At 50.0% G+C, this 18,019-nt stretch overlaps 6 protein-coding genes and 1 non-coding gene across 7 annotated transcripts; 5 read left to right on the forward strand and 2 right to left on the reverse strand.

Annotated features, from left to right (window-relative positions):
• The first annotated feature begins 1,395 nt into the window (after window positions 1–1,395).
• Window positions 1,396–1,480, forward strand: AtWU_t111. The gene is given in 2 exon segments: window positions 1,396–1,432; window positions 1,446–1,480. It is a non-coding gene; the product is annotated as a tRNA-His (tRNA).
• Window positions 1,481–2,014: 534 nt separating this feature from the next.
• Window positions 2,015–3,238, reverse strand: AtWU_04355 (Zn(II)2Cys6 transcription factor domain-containing protein; the record flags this gene model as incomplete). The annotated part of the gene is made up of 2 exons (XM_035499466.1): window positions 2,015–3,115; window positions 3,173–3,238. The coding sequence occupies 2 exons, from the start codon at window positions 3,236–3,238 to the stop codon at window positions 2,015–2,017; spliced, it is 1,167 nt and encodes a 388-aa protein (XP_035355359.1).
• Window positions 3,239–3,830: 592 nt separating this feature from the next.
• AtWU_04356 (RTA1 domain-containing protein) lies at window positions 3,831–4,729 on the forward strand (the record flags this gene model as incomplete). Its single annotated transcript, XM_035499467.1, has 2 exons — window positions 3,831–4,002; window positions 4,071–4,729. The coding sequence occupies 2 exons, from the start codon at window positions 3,831–3,833 to the stop codon at window positions 4,727–4,729; spliced, it is 831 nt and encodes a 276-aa protein (XP_035355360.1).
• A 1,483-nt stretch (window positions 4,730–6,212) lies between these two features.
• Window positions 6,213–7,689, reverse strand: AtWU_04357 (OSBP family protein; the record flags this gene model as incomplete). Its single annotated transcript, XM_035499468.1, has 4 exons — window positions 6,213–7,007; window positions 7,069–7,123; window positions 7,177–7,502; window positions 7,618–7,689. 4 exons carry the CDS (start codon window positions 7,687–7,689, stop codon window positions 6,213–6,215), a joined length of 1,248 nt encoding a protein of 415 aa, XP_035355361.1.
• Window positions 7,690–9,989: 2,300 nt separating this feature from the next.
• Window positions 9,990–11,661, forward strand: AtWU_04358 (putative MFS transporter; the record flags this gene model as incomplete). The annotated part of the gene is made up of 3 exons (XM_035499469.1): window positions 9,990–10,403; window positions 10,462–10,695; window positions 10,756–11,661. 3 exons carry the CDS (start codon window positions 9,990–9,992, stop codon window positions 11,659–11,661), a joined length of 1,554 nt encoding a protein of 517 aa, XP_035355362.1.
• Window positions 11,662–12,318: 657 nt separating this feature from the next.
• On the forward strand, window positions 12,319–15,149 carry AtWU_04359 (putative beta-N-acetylglucosaminidase; the record flags this gene model as incomplete). Its single annotated transcript, XM_035499470.1, has 4 exons — window positions 12,319–12,354; window positions 12,421–12,543; window positions 12,632–14,683; window positions 14,781–15,149. The coding sequence occupies 4 exons, from the start codon at window positions 12,319–12,321 to the stop codon at window positions 15,147–15,149; spliced, it is 2,580 nt and encodes an 859-aa protein (XP_035355363.1).
• A 253-nt stretch (window positions 15,150–15,402) lies between these two features.
• On the forward strand, window positions 15,403–17,626 carry AtWU_04360 (succinate dehydrogenase flavoprotein subunit; the record flags this gene model as incomplete). Its single annotated transcript, XM_035499471.1, has 4 exons — window positions 15,403–15,563; window positions 15,637–15,727; window positions 15,820–16,170; window positions 16,256–17,626. The coding sequence occupies 4 exons, from the start codon at window positions 15,403–15,405 to the stop codon at window positions 17,624–17,626; spliced, it is 1,974 nt and encodes a 657-aa protein (XP_035355364.1).
• Window positions 17,627–18,019: the final 393 nt, after the last annotated feature.

Genomic DNA, 18,019 nt, shown 5'->3' on the forward strand with positions numbered 1-18,019 from the left:
CTCCTGGGAGTTTTTGTGAACCGCAAGATTTTTGGCAATGATGATAAATCCACGCTGGATGAGCACGGGTTATTTTATGCCACTGTTCGGGTCAGCCTAGATAAGTCTCAGGTTGTACTTTCCCCGTCAGTTACCACGCCTCGGATGATGATATTCATAGGGCACCCGGTTGGGGTCCTTCTGAGGGGCAATCACATTCCCTGATTTCCCTTAACTTGTTACCCTTTTGCTTCTTATTTGGACATTATCTTGCCTTTCCCAGTCTTCCATTTCCTGAATCTTCCCATATTACCTGCACATGGAGAGGCAATGCTGCTATCAGTCTAGGTCCCAATGATTCGATGGAAGAAAATGTGGGGGCTAGGAACAAGGGTGGGCGCAGCTGAAAACACACAACAAATACACTCGTGTGACCTTCATTGGTCCTATTCAAAGCACTGAATGGGCCATGCTCATGATCAAGGTAGTACTCCCATCATTGGTGTGCTTACTCGGTTGTTTCTAACGTCCGGCTTTCGTTACCTAGGTCTTGTCGAAAATTCCAATTAAAGCCGATCGAAGATTGTCGATGAGTTAAGTGTTCTAATTGGCGTTATGGATGCAATTGGAAGATGGCGAAAAGTAATGTTGGACTTGTTGTTTGGTCACTTTTGTTCAGTTCCTTGGTGTCTGCGAGATCAAATTCTGGGATCTCTTCTACTGGGCTATTGTTGCGCCATTGCATTCGTGATTTCCTTCTTGTACCTAAATCTGAGTCACTCTTGGGTGTGCCGGGCTACTTCTCCTTTCCAATACCAATCTTCTACCAGTGACGAAGTATACCCGCAGACCTTGTAATGGGGCAATGGCGCCTTCCTAAAATGACCAAATGCTCTTAACAATGCACCAAGCTCCTCCTTGTACACAAAACACATTGCCGCTATAATCAGCATATGATCATAAAAGCTACTCTTCTTCTCGCGGCAGGGTGCGATGTGAGCATCCTGGCACAAGGTGCTATGATACCACTTCAAGGTGACCATGGATGTCAGTTAGTTCTATGTTTCCTCGCTGACTGTTTGGGGACTCGTTCGGTTGGCCCAGGGAGGTGCTGAAAGGAAAGTGGCTATGTACCCTTTCTAGGATATATACATCTAAGTATCCAACACGCCGAACCAAGACACGCGCGCCCTCATAGCGAATAAGTAGAAAAAGGATACAAGCAATCAACTAATAAAACGGCTCTCAACGGAGGGGACCCATCATAGATCAAGTTCCACAACTACTATTCGGTAAAATGCCATTGTAGACAATCCATCCACTCATCTACATTTACCACTTCCTAGCGGCACACAGCGGTATCAAGATGATAAAGCCTTATTAATCAAACTAAGCAGCAAGTTTCAAACAAATCAAGGTGCTGTAGTGTAGTGGTCATCATGAAACGTTGTGGTTTTCCCGCAGCGCCGTTTCGACCTGGGTTCGATTCCCAGCAGCGCCAAAAATTGGCGTGTGTGCTTGATTTGACTTGACTTTTTTTTGGGGTTTTTCTGACTGTCTTTCTGGGTGTGGGATCTTTTAGACCTTTTATTATTTTTTATATTTCAATTTTATTCTTATTTTTATTTGTTTTTACATTTTTTCTTCTTCGGGAATGTCCAATAATTGAATAATAAAACTACGTACATGACCTTGGTGAACATCCTGCTTCCCTCGTTCGTAGAATGTCTGCTGGCTCTCGAGAGAAGTCTGTTGTTCATTGTCAACTGGGATTGTGCAAGGGAAATATCTAGGTAGCATAGAATTTATATCTCTGATTTCTCTCCCAAGGTGCTCGAGGTCGCCAGATAGATGTAGAAATGAGACAGAAAATATTTACAGTCCTAAAGGGAAAGAATATCACGTCCAAGTCATACGGGTAGAGTGGATGGTATGAGGATCGCTTTTATAAAAAGCCTTCAAAGCTTCTTGAGGCCCCGCGAAGGCCCCCCAATGAATAGATTATTGTATGCTTAATTCCCCAGTCATAGGGGAACTACGACATTCCACCTGACCGACTAGGTTCACTCAAGCTCCGGTTCGGCCACTCCAACCACTCAGCCCAGCTCGGGCCTAGATGCCTGCTGATGGACTCGATAAGAAAGCGACCACCATCGCCAAACAACCACAAATGCCGATGCCAGTGTAGAATAACGGCGTAATGAGCTAGAATCACCAGAGCTTCGGGCCGCTGCATTGCCAAGTGCTCGGCATATTCAGGGCTGACTATGACAGGCCAGCCCGTAACACCCCCGATATTTTTCAGCGAGGCCTTGAGAGCTGCATTCATAGACATCTGCAGCGCCTGTATCGCACCCCGATAGGTGGAAGTGATGGAGTCGCCCAGCTTAGCCCCTTCAACGAGCCTCAACAGTCCTGCGCACTCGGGTCCAAGTTTCGTATCCCATTCGAATAAGATTGCTCCGTCTTGAAGCGGTTTCCTGAGGATTGACTCTCGTAGTGATTGCCATGTAGTTGAAGATATCACGACGCGAATACCAATTTGGAGTTTGAGACAACGCACAAATCGCTCTATAAATGTATCGAAACTCGTCTCTTCTCGGTGAACCAAGACGTCACACAGAGTGTGCATGCCGAGAATGCAGGAGAAAAGAAATAGTGGGACATTGCTCTCCTGGTTCACCTCGAGTCTCCTTTGATTGTAAATCTCCAAGGCATGCGTTTGTAGATGGGCTGCATGGCGCCGATACCACTCTCCGTTTTCTGGACGCACTATACTCAAGTGTAAAGCACTCATTGCAAGCATTTGATTGATGAGATAGGGCGTTGAGACGACCATTCGCATCACTTCCGGAGCACCAAGCCAAGCGGTCTCCCCTTCGCTGAGACTGCTGAGAGTATAGTTCACCAAGTTGAAGAACAGCTCAGCGTGAAGCATGTTGACTGGGGGACTGTCAGATAGAGAAGATGGATGTGCAGGCGATCGCAAGGGTATATCATTCGTCACCAGGCCAGCAGGTGACGGGGTTGATGATTTGCTTGACCGCGAATGGGCCGCCCGTATGAACGGATCCGCGTATTCACAGGAGCGTTCCGAAGACCGACAGTTGGAGCATATCGGTTGTTTCTCGTCGCACTGCACATTGTCAGAGGTTGATGCTACATGTGTGCCTAACACTCCCATCAAACTTACTTTTATGTGGCGCCGCTTACATTCTAAGCAGCCATTGCGCGACTTCTTATGTGTCCTACGCGGCATCTTTACGATAATTTGGTCGATTACTGAGAGCGCATCTTCTGGTGCACATGCGCCTAATGTGGCGATGGTGGTGAGTAGTATTGTTCCTGCCTGGCGTGCCTCGTGGTCAAGGATCTCCGCCCATGGCTCCAAATTTAGCGATAAGCTTAAAGTGTGCCCAAACAACAGTCACAACGGGCCCGTAGAAGATTTAGGGTTGCTATTTTCAGAGTTTGGGATGCAGCAGAGATTGGGACGATGAAAGAGGCAAAAGCAAGCAAAGCCAGCATTGGAGGTTCACAAATCCGCGTATGCACAGACCACATCGCCTTCCACTAAACCATATCGGGTAGTATCGCCAGGCACGGATCGAGTCCGATACCTTCGAGAAGGGCTGAGTTCTATACGCGTATCCAGATTCTGCGACTCCATCAAGAAGAGATTGTCCTTTTTCTGAGGTCCAGCCACGTGAAATATGGCATCTAAGAGACATATAAGACCAAGATGGATGCAGGATTCGAGTCCAGTTTCGCAACAATCTCACCTCCATAGCTGGATAACTCGATAGAAGTCCCCGAGTGAAGAGACAAATAACATATTACATCCATCCATCATGGCCAAGCTGGAACCCTATGTGCCAGGCTACTACCTGTGGAGCTACATGCCGTCCATTGCGGCAGCAGCTATCTTTCTCGTCCTCTTTCTGGGGGCCACCGGAATCCACTTCTTCAAGCTATTCCGATCCCGAGCATGGTTCAACATCCCCTTAGCCATTGGCGGCATCTGTATGTGTTCCTTGATACGATATATGCACCCCGCAAAAGAAAGCCTTATAAACTAATACAGAGCGCAGTTGAGTTCATCGGATTCATCGCAAGAATAATCTCGCACTTCCATACAGCGGAGCTCGGGCCTTACTCCATGCAGAGCGTGCTCATCCTCCTCGCTCCTGTTCTCTTCGCCGCATCTGTGTACATGACGCTAGGTCGGATCATTCGGAGCGTCGACGCAGAGCAATACTCTATAATTCGTCTTCGCTGGCTGACGAGGGTCTTCGTCACGAGCGATATTCTTGCCTTCCTCATTCAAGGCAACGGAGCGGGCTTGCAGGCGGTGGAGTCCATGCAGACCTTATCCAAAGTCATTGTTATCGTTGGCCTTATCTTCCAAGTGGGAATGTTCGTTTTCTTCATCATTGTCTCGGTTGTATTCCACAAGCGTATGCAAAAGCGTCCGACATCCGGAGCACAGTCATCGTGGGAGTATCACATGCATACGCTCTTCGCGGTCAGTGGTCTCATTCTGGTTCGGTCAATTTATCGTGTTGTTGAGTATGTGATGGGGTATGACGGCTACCTCCTGACACATGAGTGGCCACTCTATGTCTTCGACTGTGTGTTGATGTGGCTCGTTATGGTAATTTGGGCTGCGAGGTATCCTGGTGATATCCAGACAGGGAAGCCTGAGATGGAGCTCCTTGCGACACGGAGCGATGATTATACGACTGTATGAGTTTTACTTACTTTGTACATAGATTGTTATGTGTTTTCAAATTTTTTCTATTATTGGGCACAAGCCAGTCATACATTGTGAGTTGTAGACCGTAACAAAAACGCTTAAATGATCGTGTGCACCTGCATTATCCTCAGCAGAAGTACTAATTCACCAACCGAGCATACTTTGCAAGACCTCATAGCTGAAAGACGCATGAGGAACATGAATAGAAGCAACTTCTTGAAGAGCACCGACAGGCGACGAATGGATCCAATGTGTAAAACCTATCATACACACAAAAAGAAAAAATAAACGAAGCCAACAGATGACTGCTCCGGCTACGGAAAACCAACCCACAAGCCATGAAAGAGAGGACATTTTCCGACCCACAGAGCCATCGTGATCCCGTCTGAAGGTTCTCGACCCCTGCATTGACCAAAGAGTATTTGGAAGCAGCAATTACTGTATATAGAACAGTCTACATCTCCCCCAGAAGAGCCCCATATATCCTCAACTTGGTACTAGCAAAAGCACATCCACTGATGTCCATTCAGCTCTTCTTTGCTAACTGCTTACTGAATAGTCTAATGGACGGAAGTTACGATCTGCATTCCTGACATCCAGTCTTAAGCCGGTTGGTAGTGACTATCAGACGTCCAAGACCGCTTAGTTGTATCGAATTTTCCCAAATATTGGGTACCTCGGGGTTTATCCTGTTTCTATTATCCAACACGGCAGAACGCGTGAAGGAAAACATTAATAGTCATTGGATTCTGTGTATGTCTGACTGACTGACAACATTGAGTGACTTCCTGGCATCAACGATCGCCATGACAGGCCCTGTGCAGAATTGACATCGACTGACGTCTCTCAAAATGTGGTAGCTTTCAACGGATCAAGATCCAAATAACAACAAGGTTGGATGCATGGCCTGTGCAGGAACCCAGGTTCTTCTGTTCTCAGTAGTGCTGACGACGATGACGATGGATCAGGACCCGCTGGCCAGGGCCAGGGGTGTTCATCGCATCCCAAATGTTGGGTTTCTCTGATAGAGGTAATTTCAATAAGGTTTGATGGTCAGACAATGACTGATTCAAGAAGCGAGTGGCGTAACGGACCGAAGGCTGATCCGAGGTAGACAGCCCGAGACTATTGAATCTAGTATTGCCCCGTTGGGAGGATCAAAACGGGGAGAAACCCTAGTCAGTGATAATGCGGGTTCAAATTACCAAGGGTTATTAAACAAATTCTCATTACTCCGTTGCGCGAACTGCATCTTTCCAATGTTGCTGGGATTCGCTGATTATCCAGCCGTCGTTACTGTTCTATATACAGGTGCCGAAACATCTCCACCAAAGCCAAATAATAGATCCTGTTATGAAAGCAAACGTACTCTATAGTGGCACTTGTTCATGCCATGTTCGCCAGATCACTCGTCCACCCGGAATATAAAAGAGGTTGATTAAACGCAACGTGTATATCTGCCGACCGTCGACTCATTTCATGCAGTAATTCCCAGACCCTCGCCGCCGGTCTTGTGGTATGGGGGCTTGGCGTCCGCAGCGCTGGTAGGGTCGAACCGCCAGACACCGCCGGTCTTGTCGCTCTCCAAGGACGTAACGCCGATCATTCTCGCAAGTCGCCAGAATTCCTCATCGTCGGTGTCATTGACACGCTTGAAGAAGCGTCGGTCCCACTCGCGGCCTTCCGACTTCTCGACCTTGCGAAGCTCGCGCTGGGCGTTCTCGATCTTCGACTTGGCCACGGACACGGCATCCATATCGCCCCGCTCGATGCCTGCCGCAACGTCGCGCCATGCCCGCCGGCTCTCATAGAGGTCTTGCTGGTCGACGGGCGCCAGAGTCAACGGGGTGGTCTTCGTGTCCTTGACGGAGAATCTATCCACCTCATGCTTGCGGGAGTCTTTGATGACGAAGGAATCCGACCATTGTCCGTCAACAGTGTACAGAGGCTTCTTCTCGCCCTCGTTTTCCTTGAAAAGGATGGCACTGAAGGTGTTCTTCTTGCCACTCAGCCAGCCCTTGCCAGAGTAGTCAATCTTCGCCACGTAGCCAGTGCTGCTGGCAATGCGAGTCGACTTCTCCAACTCGACAAACGGCGTTCCGTAGATAAGGGATTCAATGTGCAAGTGCGGGAGGGTGATCAGGTACCGCTCCTGCTGAGAAGGATCGTTCTTATCCGCACCCGGAGGAGTGAGGGTCAACAGGGCATGTCCGATCTGTTTGATTTGGATGGTGCTGGAGAAGGATGCCTTCTGGGCATTGTATCCTTGGAGCTACAATGTGAAATTCATAATCAGAGCCACGTCGTACATCGAATCTTGGATGGCTACATACCTCGACGCCGTGCTTCTCGTTTCGGATAGCATAAGCAGTAGCAGGGGGATGGTGGCTGAAGCAGTCAATACGATCCAGATGCAGAGTGGGTACAATAGTACCACCTACCTGACTTGCTCACTGATCAAGGTGGTCTCGCCCACATCCGCATCGGCATCCCATTTGCCAAGGAACAACTCTCCCAGGAAAGGGTTCAAGGGCTTCTTTTCGCTACCGAGCTTCTCACTGCGACTGCAGTACTGCTGGTGAAGAGTGCTGAGGAACCACTTCAAGACGGCCAGAGCTCTCTTCTCTGGATCCGCTTCTTTTGCGGCAGCCACAAAGAGGCCTGGGTGTTCGGCCCAGTAGGCAGAATATTCGGTCAAGGAGGTGGACGAGAGAATAAAGGGCGGGGCGGTCAAGGAAGAAAGATCTCCGTTGAAGGAGGCGATAGACTGAAGGAAGGAGCCAGATCGGTTAGCCAAGCTCCGTAAAGCAATACGAGTTTAGACAGTCTAGGATGTGGGACCAATTGCCTAGAAGAAAATCGGTCGTTCTCAAACTTCATACCTTAAGGAAACTTGTCCAGGAACCTTTGCTGTGGGCGGGAACGCCGGACGCTGAATCCTTGCTGGAACTCATTTTGCAGATGTAAAGACAATATCTCGACTACTGATTTGGTACAAAACCGCAGGACTGGCTAAGAATAAGCCCTGGGAGGACGGTAGAGAAAGAATGAAGCGGGGAAGAGAGAAGGAAGAGGGGAGAGGCACAGGAGGGAGACAGATGAATATGTCATGGGGAGGGGAGAGTGGAAGAGGAAAGCGGCCGGAGGGCGATCGGGTCACCCACCAAACCGAATTCAAGCCACCCGCGCAGGGGGTCAGCTCTTTCGACGTCATGGGTGGCTGAGCTAAGCTCTGCGGATGTTCTTGTCCTGCTTGCTTTCCCAGGGATAGGGATGACTTCCAAAATCAAGGGATGAATAACAACAATGGACTGAGTTTCTGGATGCCAGCCTCATCCTATCACCGTATTATTTGGGTGGCTTTTCATGTTCTCGACTCGCGTGCCACTTGCGTCTTAGCTTCGTGGCGGAGATTATATTAAGCCAGCCACTCCGTTAATCCTGGTGTGCCTACTACGCAGTGGAGAATAACTGAATATTAAGATGTAATAACGGGCGGGCAAAGAAAAAGAAAATGAGGGAAGAGGAGGGGGCAAAAAGCAATTATAACAAGATGTGCAAAAATAGACCGCAAAAGAAATCCGTGACTGTTGTGCCTACAATAATCCTCTACTCTCCACCATTACCCCTGATCTCGTGATAGCTTATCAGTTGACTTGGCGACCGAACTGTGGCTGGAAGTTCCCCAACAGCAAAATACACTCTGTACTGATCACATCACTAGACTTTACCCTGGCATATCAAATTGATTGCTGGGCTTGTATAGTTGAATTTTAGATACGACATTCTGCCTTTACTCTGCCATACCGGGCGCCGTATGTTATCTATCTGTCACTCAACTTGATTGCAACTCCATCGATTATCATGCTCAGCATGACCATTGGGTCAAGGTTGCCTGAGTGGATTGGAACTGACTGCAAGCTTCTTACACAGTGGTCCCAAGGGTAGCCTCCACCACCGACCGGATGAGTGGAAGTGAAAGGCTTTCCCAGGGTTGAAGCTTGACGAAAGCGGAAGGTTGACCTCCTCATTGTTGAAACCTTGGGATGTTACTGTGGAGGGTCCGCCTTCTCGGTCAACCACCTTCATACGGAATGAGACCGGGCTTCGAAGGCCTCGATTTCTGCCACCTGTATAGGTGGACACCCACGCACATCCTCATATTGATGGATCTTGTGCCTTTCCCCTGAGGCCTTCGATCAGATCAACACCGTCATTCGAAGTCATCGATCGTTAGCAGCTGATCAAGTAGCCCTACAACCAAGAGACTGTCAATGATTGCCAAGTAGTACGAAACCAAGTTATATTGAAGTGGGCGCGATCGACCAGGCAGGAAGCACGAACTTGTCTCTCAGCTCTCCTGAGTCGTGTGAAGTCCCCAGTCTCCACTGTGGCCCTAGTATCTGGCCCGATTACTGGGTGTTCGACACGAGAGCTGCCGTACCCCGGACGCTTTTGAGTTTTTGCAAGATTGCTGAAATAACTTCTGCCATCTGGAAAACTCTGTGCAACGATATTATGGATTGGGTCATTTTTAACATGCTATTGAACTTGGCTGTTGATTCAAAATGGTTTACACGCCGTTGGCTGTGCAGGAAATCGTTCCTGGCGCCCCTGTGCAGATCGGGTTCCCACCTCCGCGGAAAGCTAAGGTTCCCGGCTTTTGCCCCAAGCTTATAACTAGTTTCTCAAGCGTGCTCGGCGTCAAAATGGCCATGAGCATCAATGGTCTAGCGGCTACCAAAGTTTGATCTGAGCTAAACTTGTATGTGGATATTGCAGAAGGCTCTGCTCTTACTTCTCTGGGCGATTAAGTGTTTTTAGGGGCTGTTAGTCTGACAGTCTCGCCCTCTCACCGACGATAGTTGCGCTGAAAAATGGAGTCGTGATACTCCACGTGTAGTCGAGACTCTCTGCCTTTTGCTGGCCAGGTTTCTTAAATCTGCTGGTGGCTCCATGGTACTAAAGCATTTTTTTGGATGCTTAACCACTCATTGCTGTACAGTATCTAGGTGTCTGGGTGCTATGGAGCCCCATCCTCTCATTTGATTTTGATCCATCACAAGTTCATCTAGATACACTCTTTCCTTATCATCAATCGACCTTTTCCTTGCATAATGTACTTCATGACTTTATACATTCGCTCTGAAAACCAAGCAGAATCATCTCAACAGTAACGGAAGCCTTTTCTCCGTGTCTGGTGCGACACAAGTCATTCAAGAGTGACTTTGAACAGCGTCAACGACCAAGCAACATGTTTGACCAAAAGTTCTTGAATTCGTCCTCGACACTCGTCGTCCCTAATGGACGTCAGAGCTCCAGACATGAGCATCGACCGCCTCTCAACTCAACCATTACACTCATTCAAGCCACCACTCACGACTCAGATCGTACTTTGCCTCATGAAAGCATCCCCGAAGAAGTCCATGACGATCAGTACAACCGGTTCTCGCCTACTCGAAAAATCATTGTCGTTATCATCCTTTCATATTCTGCTATCCTTGGACCCATATCCTCCACTGCCATCTTAGCCTCTGTCCCCGAGATCGCCAGAACATTCGAAACAGACGCAGATATTATCACTGCCAGCAACGCTCTTTACCTAGCTTCCATGGGAATCGCTGCCCTCCTCTGGGGTCCTTTAAGTCAAATCTCGGGCCGCCGTCCGGTGAGTGACATCCGTGCATTCATACTGTTCCTCTAAACCCTAATAGCTGCTCTCTTAGATCCTCATCGCTAGTTCAATACTATTCTTTCTTTTTACCGTGGCCACAGCGCTATCCCCCAATCTAGAAGCCTACTTTATCTTCCGCATATGTGCCGCGTTTCAGGGAACTGCATTTCTAGTGCTTGGAAGTGCTACCGTGGGCGATATCTATGAGCCAATGTCTCGTGCCTTACCATTGGGATGGGTATTGTCAGGTAGTGTGACCGGGCCTGCCCTTGGTCCCTTTCTAGGTGTATGCCTCATCCTCGACGTATGATTCACCTATCTGTGCTCAGCTGACACCTTCTAATAGGGAGTCGTGGCTACCTTCCGCCCATGGAGATGCATTTTCTGGCTGCTTGCTGCATTAAACGGCTTCGCAGCAGTCCTCATCTTGATATTCTTTCCGGAGACCATCAGTCACAAATTAAACACCCATTTCAAAGGGAAGAGTCTGCCTCAGCAAACCAAGCAACTATGGAGTCACATCTCCCCCCTTCGCATTGCGCGCTTGGTCTTTTCTTACCCGAACATTTTCCTCACTAGCCTTACTGCCGGCGCCTTAGTGTGGAATCAATACGCCCTTCTCACCCCCATTCGCTACGTCCTCAACCCTCGCTTCCACCTTGAAAGCCCCATTGAAGCCGGCCTCTTCTACCTCGGCCCCGGTGGTGGCTACATATTTGGCACCTTTTTTGGTGGCCGTTGGGCCGATCTTGTGGCTCGAAAATACATCCGTATCCGCAACGGACGACGTATACCAGAAGACCGTCTCCGCTCTTGCGTCTCCTTCATTCTATTTGCTATTCCGGCATGCATCCTTGTTTATGGTTGGACGGTTGACAAAGAAGTCGGGGGAATACCAGTCCCCGTTGTCGCTATGTTTATTCAAGGGGTAGCCACGATGTTCTGCTTCCCCAGTCTGAATACTTACGGACTGGATGTTATGCAGGAGAGTGGTAGAAGTGAGGAGGTTGTTGCGGCGAACTTTGTTTGCCGGTATATGTTTGCTGCCCTCGGGTCAGGTGTGGTTCTACCTGCTCTTGAGGCAATGGGCGTGGGGTGGTTCAGTACCATCTCGGCGCTGTTGCTGGTAGCTGTAGGTGGTGGCTTATATCTGACCGCGGAGTATGGCCCTCGATGGAGGGAAGCGGTTGATGCAAAGCTCCAGGCTAAGAAGGAAGAAAAGTGGAAAAGGAAGAGCGCCTCGCATGTTTAAATCTTCCGCAACCCATCTGGATCGCCACGTCATAAGCATAATACCCAACTGCATTGATGATTGATCTCGGCCGTGTCGCGACCGATATGACAGTTCTTGGTGGCTTCTTATCATTCTAATGTAAATATCAGAGATTTTAGCGTATTGAATTAATGACTAGGCATATAACATATTTTCGACGGCCACGGTTATTTACTGACTTGTCCTCTCTTTTCTGATAGCTACAAGAGGATAAATGTTCAAGAGTGGTTGATGAATCGGATTTGGCCCCAGAGGAGACTCGGTCATGAATGTTTAGGGGACGGCTTGCGGGGGTACAGAAATAGATCGCGAGGCTGCACAACTCAATCTGTTTTTACTCCGCCGGCACTGATCGTCTCTCGCCCCTCTTTCCCCAACTATTATTGTCTCGTTTCAATCCCCAACCCCTATGTTCTACCTGGTTCCTATTGTCTTGCTTCTTGTTGTATTGCGGCCTCTCACTCCAATCTAACTTGATGGTCCACCTTCGTTTGCCGAGATCTAAATTTAGTCGACTCCACCGGTTCTTATCGATAAACCAAACGCGTGTACACCATCGGCTCTGCCCCTCCTACGGCGCCACAGCTTCGTAACAATTTATCTTGATCCTCCATTCCACTAAGGAGTAATCTCACAATGACTATGACTGGCCTGCAGAAGCAAATTGGTCAGGTATGATATCACCCGGCCTTGTGTTGCCCATCAAGAAACATCCGACTGAACTATGGCGGAGTTTAGCTCTTTGCGGTCGGTTTCCACGGCCTTACTCCGAGCCCAGAAATAAAGACTCTAATCCACGATTATGGTATTGGAGCGATCGTACTCTTCAAACGAAATGTTAGCGATGCAGCTCAAGTCCAGGTAGGTGACCCCCTCTGTGACCATTCATGGCTATCCGCAGTATGCCCGCGCCCAGATTCAGTGACTGATATTTCAATTTCAATCAAAGGCTTTGACGCATGCTCTCCAAGAAGAAGCACGGTCAGCAGGACACGAGCACCCCCTGCTTATAGGAATTGATCAGGAAAATGGCCTTGTCACCAGGGTATCACCTCCAGTTGCTCCACAACTGCCGGGCCCTATGGCTCTAGGCGCCACCAATTCCCCCGAGCTCGCATATCAGGTCGGAGCTGCAACTGGTGAGATATTGAGCGCCGCGGGGATTAACATGAACTATGCGCCCGTCTGTGACATCAATTCCGAGCCGCTCAACCCTGTAATCGGGGTTCGTAGCTTTGGAGATAAGCCCGAGTTTGTGGCCCGATTCGCCAGCGCCAGCGCCCAAGGTCTTCGGGAGCACAAGGTCGTACCTACTGTAAAGCACTTCCCGGGACACGGTGATACCGCAGTCGATTCACACTATGGACTACCTGTCATTCCAAAGACACGAGAGCAACTGGAAAGTTGCGAGTTAGTTCCTTTCCGTCAAGCAGCTAATGAAGGTATCGAGGCAATCATGACAGCCCATATCTCTCTACCTGGCATAGGTGATGGCAAATTGCCTGCCACCTTGTCGCCAGATGTGATGAAAATTCTTCGCGAAGATATGGGGTACGGCGGTATGGTTATTACGGACTGTCTCGAGATGGATGGAATTCGTGCTACGTACGGAACAGAACAAGGCGCTGTCCTTGCCCTGGCTGCTGGATGCGACAGCATCATGATATGCCATACGTATTCTGTCCAAGTTGCTTCGATTCTTCAGGTCTGCCAGGCTGCTGAGTCCGGAAAGATTTCTTCCGCGCGTTTGAATGAGGCTATCCGTCGTGTTAAGGAGCTGAAAAGCAGCTTCCTAAGTTGGGAGACGGCGCTGCGCCCTCTGGAATCGAGAAAAAACTGGCCTGCTCTGGGAACAGACGCAGTGAAACATTCCGCGCTGGCGAAGCAGGCCTATGCTCAGTCTGTGACGCTTGTTCGAGATACCTCACAGATTCTCCCTGTGTCCAGGTCTGCTAATGTCGTTTTCCTCTTTCCTGGGGACCAGACACCAGCTGGAGGTGCAGTGGACGGAGAAGGGCTGGGAAGGAAGGGCTCTTACAACGCCTCCGTTTATCTCAATATACTGAAGCAATACAACCCAACCGTGGTTGAGATCCGATATGGGGCAGCGGGCTTATCGACTGAGCTGATGAGTGCCATCGAAGCTGCCGATGTCGTTATCTTCACTTCTATCAATGCGCGGGAATCACCGTTTCAGCGGACATTAGGCTTGGAGCTGCCTAGCCGGGCCCGTAAATTGATCAGCATCGCCGCCTGTAACCCCTACGACTTCCTGGAAGATGCGTCCGTTGGAACATACATCGCCACCTATGAGCCAACACTTGAAGCATTTGCGGCAGCTGCTGAGGTGATATTCGGGAAATCGGAACCCAAAGGCATTTTGCCAGTTGAAAACCCTACCAGTCAACTGTCTATTAAGGAATCAGCATTGGATAACACAAAAGATATCCTGCAACTGACTGCTATTTGGAATGCTGCGTTGCCTACCTACCCACTTTCCGCTCAGAAGTTGCAACTACTTGTTAACCAGGAGCATGGGCATCATTTCGTTGCTCGCATTGGTGCTGATATTGTAGGATTTGCCTTGACATACACCAGCAATACATCTACAGGTGTTGCTGGCAACATTGCTGTGCTCGCAGTTGATCTCGCAAAACAAGGCCAGGGACTTGGAACAGCATTGATCTCAAAAATCACTGCATGGTATAAAGCCAACTTGAAACTCCCACGCCTCGAACTGAGCAGCTCGTTCCCGAGGTTCTTTCCTGGAGTACCCGACGATTTGCCGTCGTCAGTACAGGAGTTTTTCCAGAAGCGTGGCTTCTCACTATGGGATACAAACCCACGAAATGTGGACCTGTACCGTGATATCCGTGACTTCAAGGCCCCTGACGCGTATATTGCTCGGGCGGCAGATCAGGGATATACTTTTGGTCCTCTCCAGCCCGAGCATTACGAAGAATGCCTGGCTGGACAGAGGAAGAACTTCTCTGCAAATGCGGTAAGCATGATCCCATCTTCAATACATAAGCTGTCCTGATATTATCATCGTGCACATTTATTGGCTGTTTCTCCTCGATATAGCTAACAACAAATAGGCCTGGGTGCGTCAATATGAAGAGCTCCACCCTACCAAGTATCCATTCAGTGTAATGGCAGCCTTCGACTCCCAGGGAAAACAGGCCGCCTGGACGCTGATGCTTGGTCCTGACTCGCCGGCTCTACAGAGAAACTGGGCGCTTCCACCTGTGTGTGGGCCCAAAACCGGCCTCATCGGATGTGTAGGCGTTGATGTGGATCATAGAAAGAAGGGACTTGGGCTGGCACTACTGAGTCACGCGATGGAGGACATGAAGCGGAGAGGCGTGGAGGGAGTATTTGTGGATTGGGTGGTTCTGGAAGGGTTCTACGAGCAGCTCGGCTTCACAGTCTGGCGCGAGTATCGACGAGCAACTCTTCATATGTAGATTACCGACATTATATCCATAGGAAACCGCCACTAGGATGTATATAGCTATTATAATTGGACCAGACCCAGGCTGACAATCCCCGCATGTTGACTGGCCGAGACCTGCATCTCGGAGTCCCCCTTCCGAGAGAACCTCGGGTAAGGTTCCCCGCCTCGGGCCTCTCGAAAGGAATATTGGCAATGTTCCGAGATGACCATCTACTCTCATATCACCCAAACACCTTTCAATCTCGAGTATATGACATTCAATTATGTATCGTCTAAGCCGAACATTCAATCGAAAAAGCCCACTACCAAAGCCCTCCCAAACGCGGCCATTCCTCAAACGACACCGCCCATTCTCCACTCTTCCCCAGCACTCATCTCCGGGACCTTCTGTATCTGAAGCCCCGCTATTCGACCACTACTACGAGTGAGTAACCAGCCCAGTTAACCCTCTCTCCATTCCATACCCCACCACCTAACCACCATGATAAAATCAACAGTGCCATAGTAATAGGCGCCGGCGGCGCCGGCCTCCGCGCCGCAGTCGGACTGACCGAGTCAGGATTCCGCACCGCATGCATCACCAAACTGGTAGCATACCTACCCCCTCCTTCCTCGCCCTCACAATAGAACAAATTACAATAAGTCCAAGCAATAACCATGAGATGTTTGTTGGAAAATAGTTCCCCACCCGCTCCCACACCGTCGCAGCGCAAGGCGGCATCAACGCGGCGCTAGGCAACATGACACAAGACGACTACCGCTGGCACATGTACGACACGGTCAAAGGCTCAGACTGGCTCGGAGACCAAGATGCAATTCACTATATGACGAGGGAGGCGCCGAAGGCTATCTACGAGCTGGAGAACTACGGCATGGCGTTTTCCAGAACCGAAGACGGACGTATATATCAGCGGGCTCTGGGAGGACAGAGTCTGGATTATGGAAAGGGGGGACAGGCGTATAGGACTGCTTGTGCGGCGGATAGGACGGGTCATGCTATGTTGCATGCTTTGTATGGGGAGGCGTTGAAGGTAATATTATTACCATATTCTTATTTTACTGTAGAAAGGATGGAATTTTGAAGACTGACCGATGGATGTGTTTCAACTACTACAGCACGATACCCAATTCTTCGTCGAATTCTTCGCCCTCGATCTCCTAATGGTCGACGGTGCCTGCGTGGGCGTCATCTGTCTCTCTCTTGAAGACGGCACGCTGCATCGCTTCTTCGCGCGAAACACTGTCCTCGCGACGGGCGGTTACGGCCGGGCTTACTTCTCCTGCACTTCCGCACACACTTCCACAGGGGACGGCAATGCCATGATTGCTCGCGCGGGTCTCCCTAACCAGGATATGGAGTTCGTGCAGTTCCACCCCTCCGGGATCCATGGCGCCGGGGTACTCATTACGGAAGGTGCGCGCGGAGAGGGCGGATATCTTCTCAATGCGCACGGCGAACGGTTCATGGAGCGGTATGCCCCGACGGCTAAAGATCTAGCCAGTCGGGATGTCGTAGCAAGGGCTATGAATCTTGAGATCCGTGAGGGACGGGGCTGTGGCCCGGATAAAGATCATATTCATCTCCAGTTGTCTCATTTACCGGCTGAGCTTATCCGCTCACGGCTCCCTGGGATTCTCGAGACGGCGTCGATCTTCGCGGGCATTGATATCACGCGGGATCCTATCCCTGTTGTTCCTACGGTCCACTATTGCATGGGTGGGATCCCGACGAACTATAAGGGCCAGGTGCTTACGACTAGTAGTAGTCGCACTTCGTCTGAGACAGACATCCCGGATAGAGAAGTAGAGCCAGTCCCGGGTCTCTACGCAGCCGGCGAATGCGCCAGCGTTAGCGTACACGGCGCCAATAGACTCGGCGCGAACTCGCTTCTCGATATAGTTGTCTTCGGCCGGGCGTGTGCCCTCCACATCGCCGAGACGAACGAACCAAACATGCCCCTCCACAATATCCCACGCGATGATACCCCTCTGTCGAACCTAGGCCAAGACTCCCTATCCAGTCTATCCACAACCCTCCACGCAACAGGCGATCTCCCGTCTTCATCGCTCCGCCATAATCTCCAACGCGCAATGCAAACGGACCTCGCTGTGTTCCGCACGCACGAATCCCTCACCACTGGACTAAGCAAAGTAATTCAAGTGCAGAACGACTTCTCCACGCGACTCAAGACAAGCGATCGAAGTCTAATCTGGAACTCGGATCTCGTGGAGACGCTAGAGTTGAGGAATCTGCTGACGTGCGCGGCGCAGACGGCTAAGGCGGCGTTGTGTAGGACGGAGAGTCGGGGGAGTCATGCGAGGGAGGATTTCCCGGAGAGGGACGATGAGAGGTGGTTGAGGCATAGTTGGACGTGGCAGAAGGATGAGAAGGAGGAGGGGGTTAGGGTGGGGTATCGGGGGGTGATTATGGAGACGTTGGATGAGGGGGATTGTAAAAGTGTGCCGCCGGTGAAGAGGAGCTACTAGGGATTTCCCTTTGGTTAGTTTACTTGATAAGTGGTCAGGTGGTCCTGGGGGAGAATGGAGTCAATAGAGAGGACTGATGTGTTACTTGTCGCATGTAGTCGGATGCAAGGTACGGGCCGCGGATGCAGAAACAGACCCGGTATGTTGGCCGATGTATACGGAGACTTAGATAGGGGACCCGCTTCTGAGGGGCACCTGCATAGCTGCTCGCCGGCCAGATCGGCACTGTTGCTTATGCCCAGAGACAGCCTTTTCTGAGCGATGGTGGCAAATCTTATCGTGAGAAGAGAGGTAGAGACGGGAGGGGTAGAGGACATGATGATCCTGAGTATAAAACCCCCCTCTTTCCCTCCTCTTCTCCCATCATCTCCTTCACTCTTCTGCATCCAGTTT

This window comes from Aspergillus tubingensis (genome assembly GCF_013340325.1).
Source record: "Aspergillus tubingensis WU-2223L DNA, scaffold_6, whole genome shotgun sequence".
Lineage (NCBI taxonomy): Eukaryota > Fungi > Ascomycota > Eurotiomycetes > Eurotiales > Aspergillaceae > Aspergillus > Aspergillus tubingensis.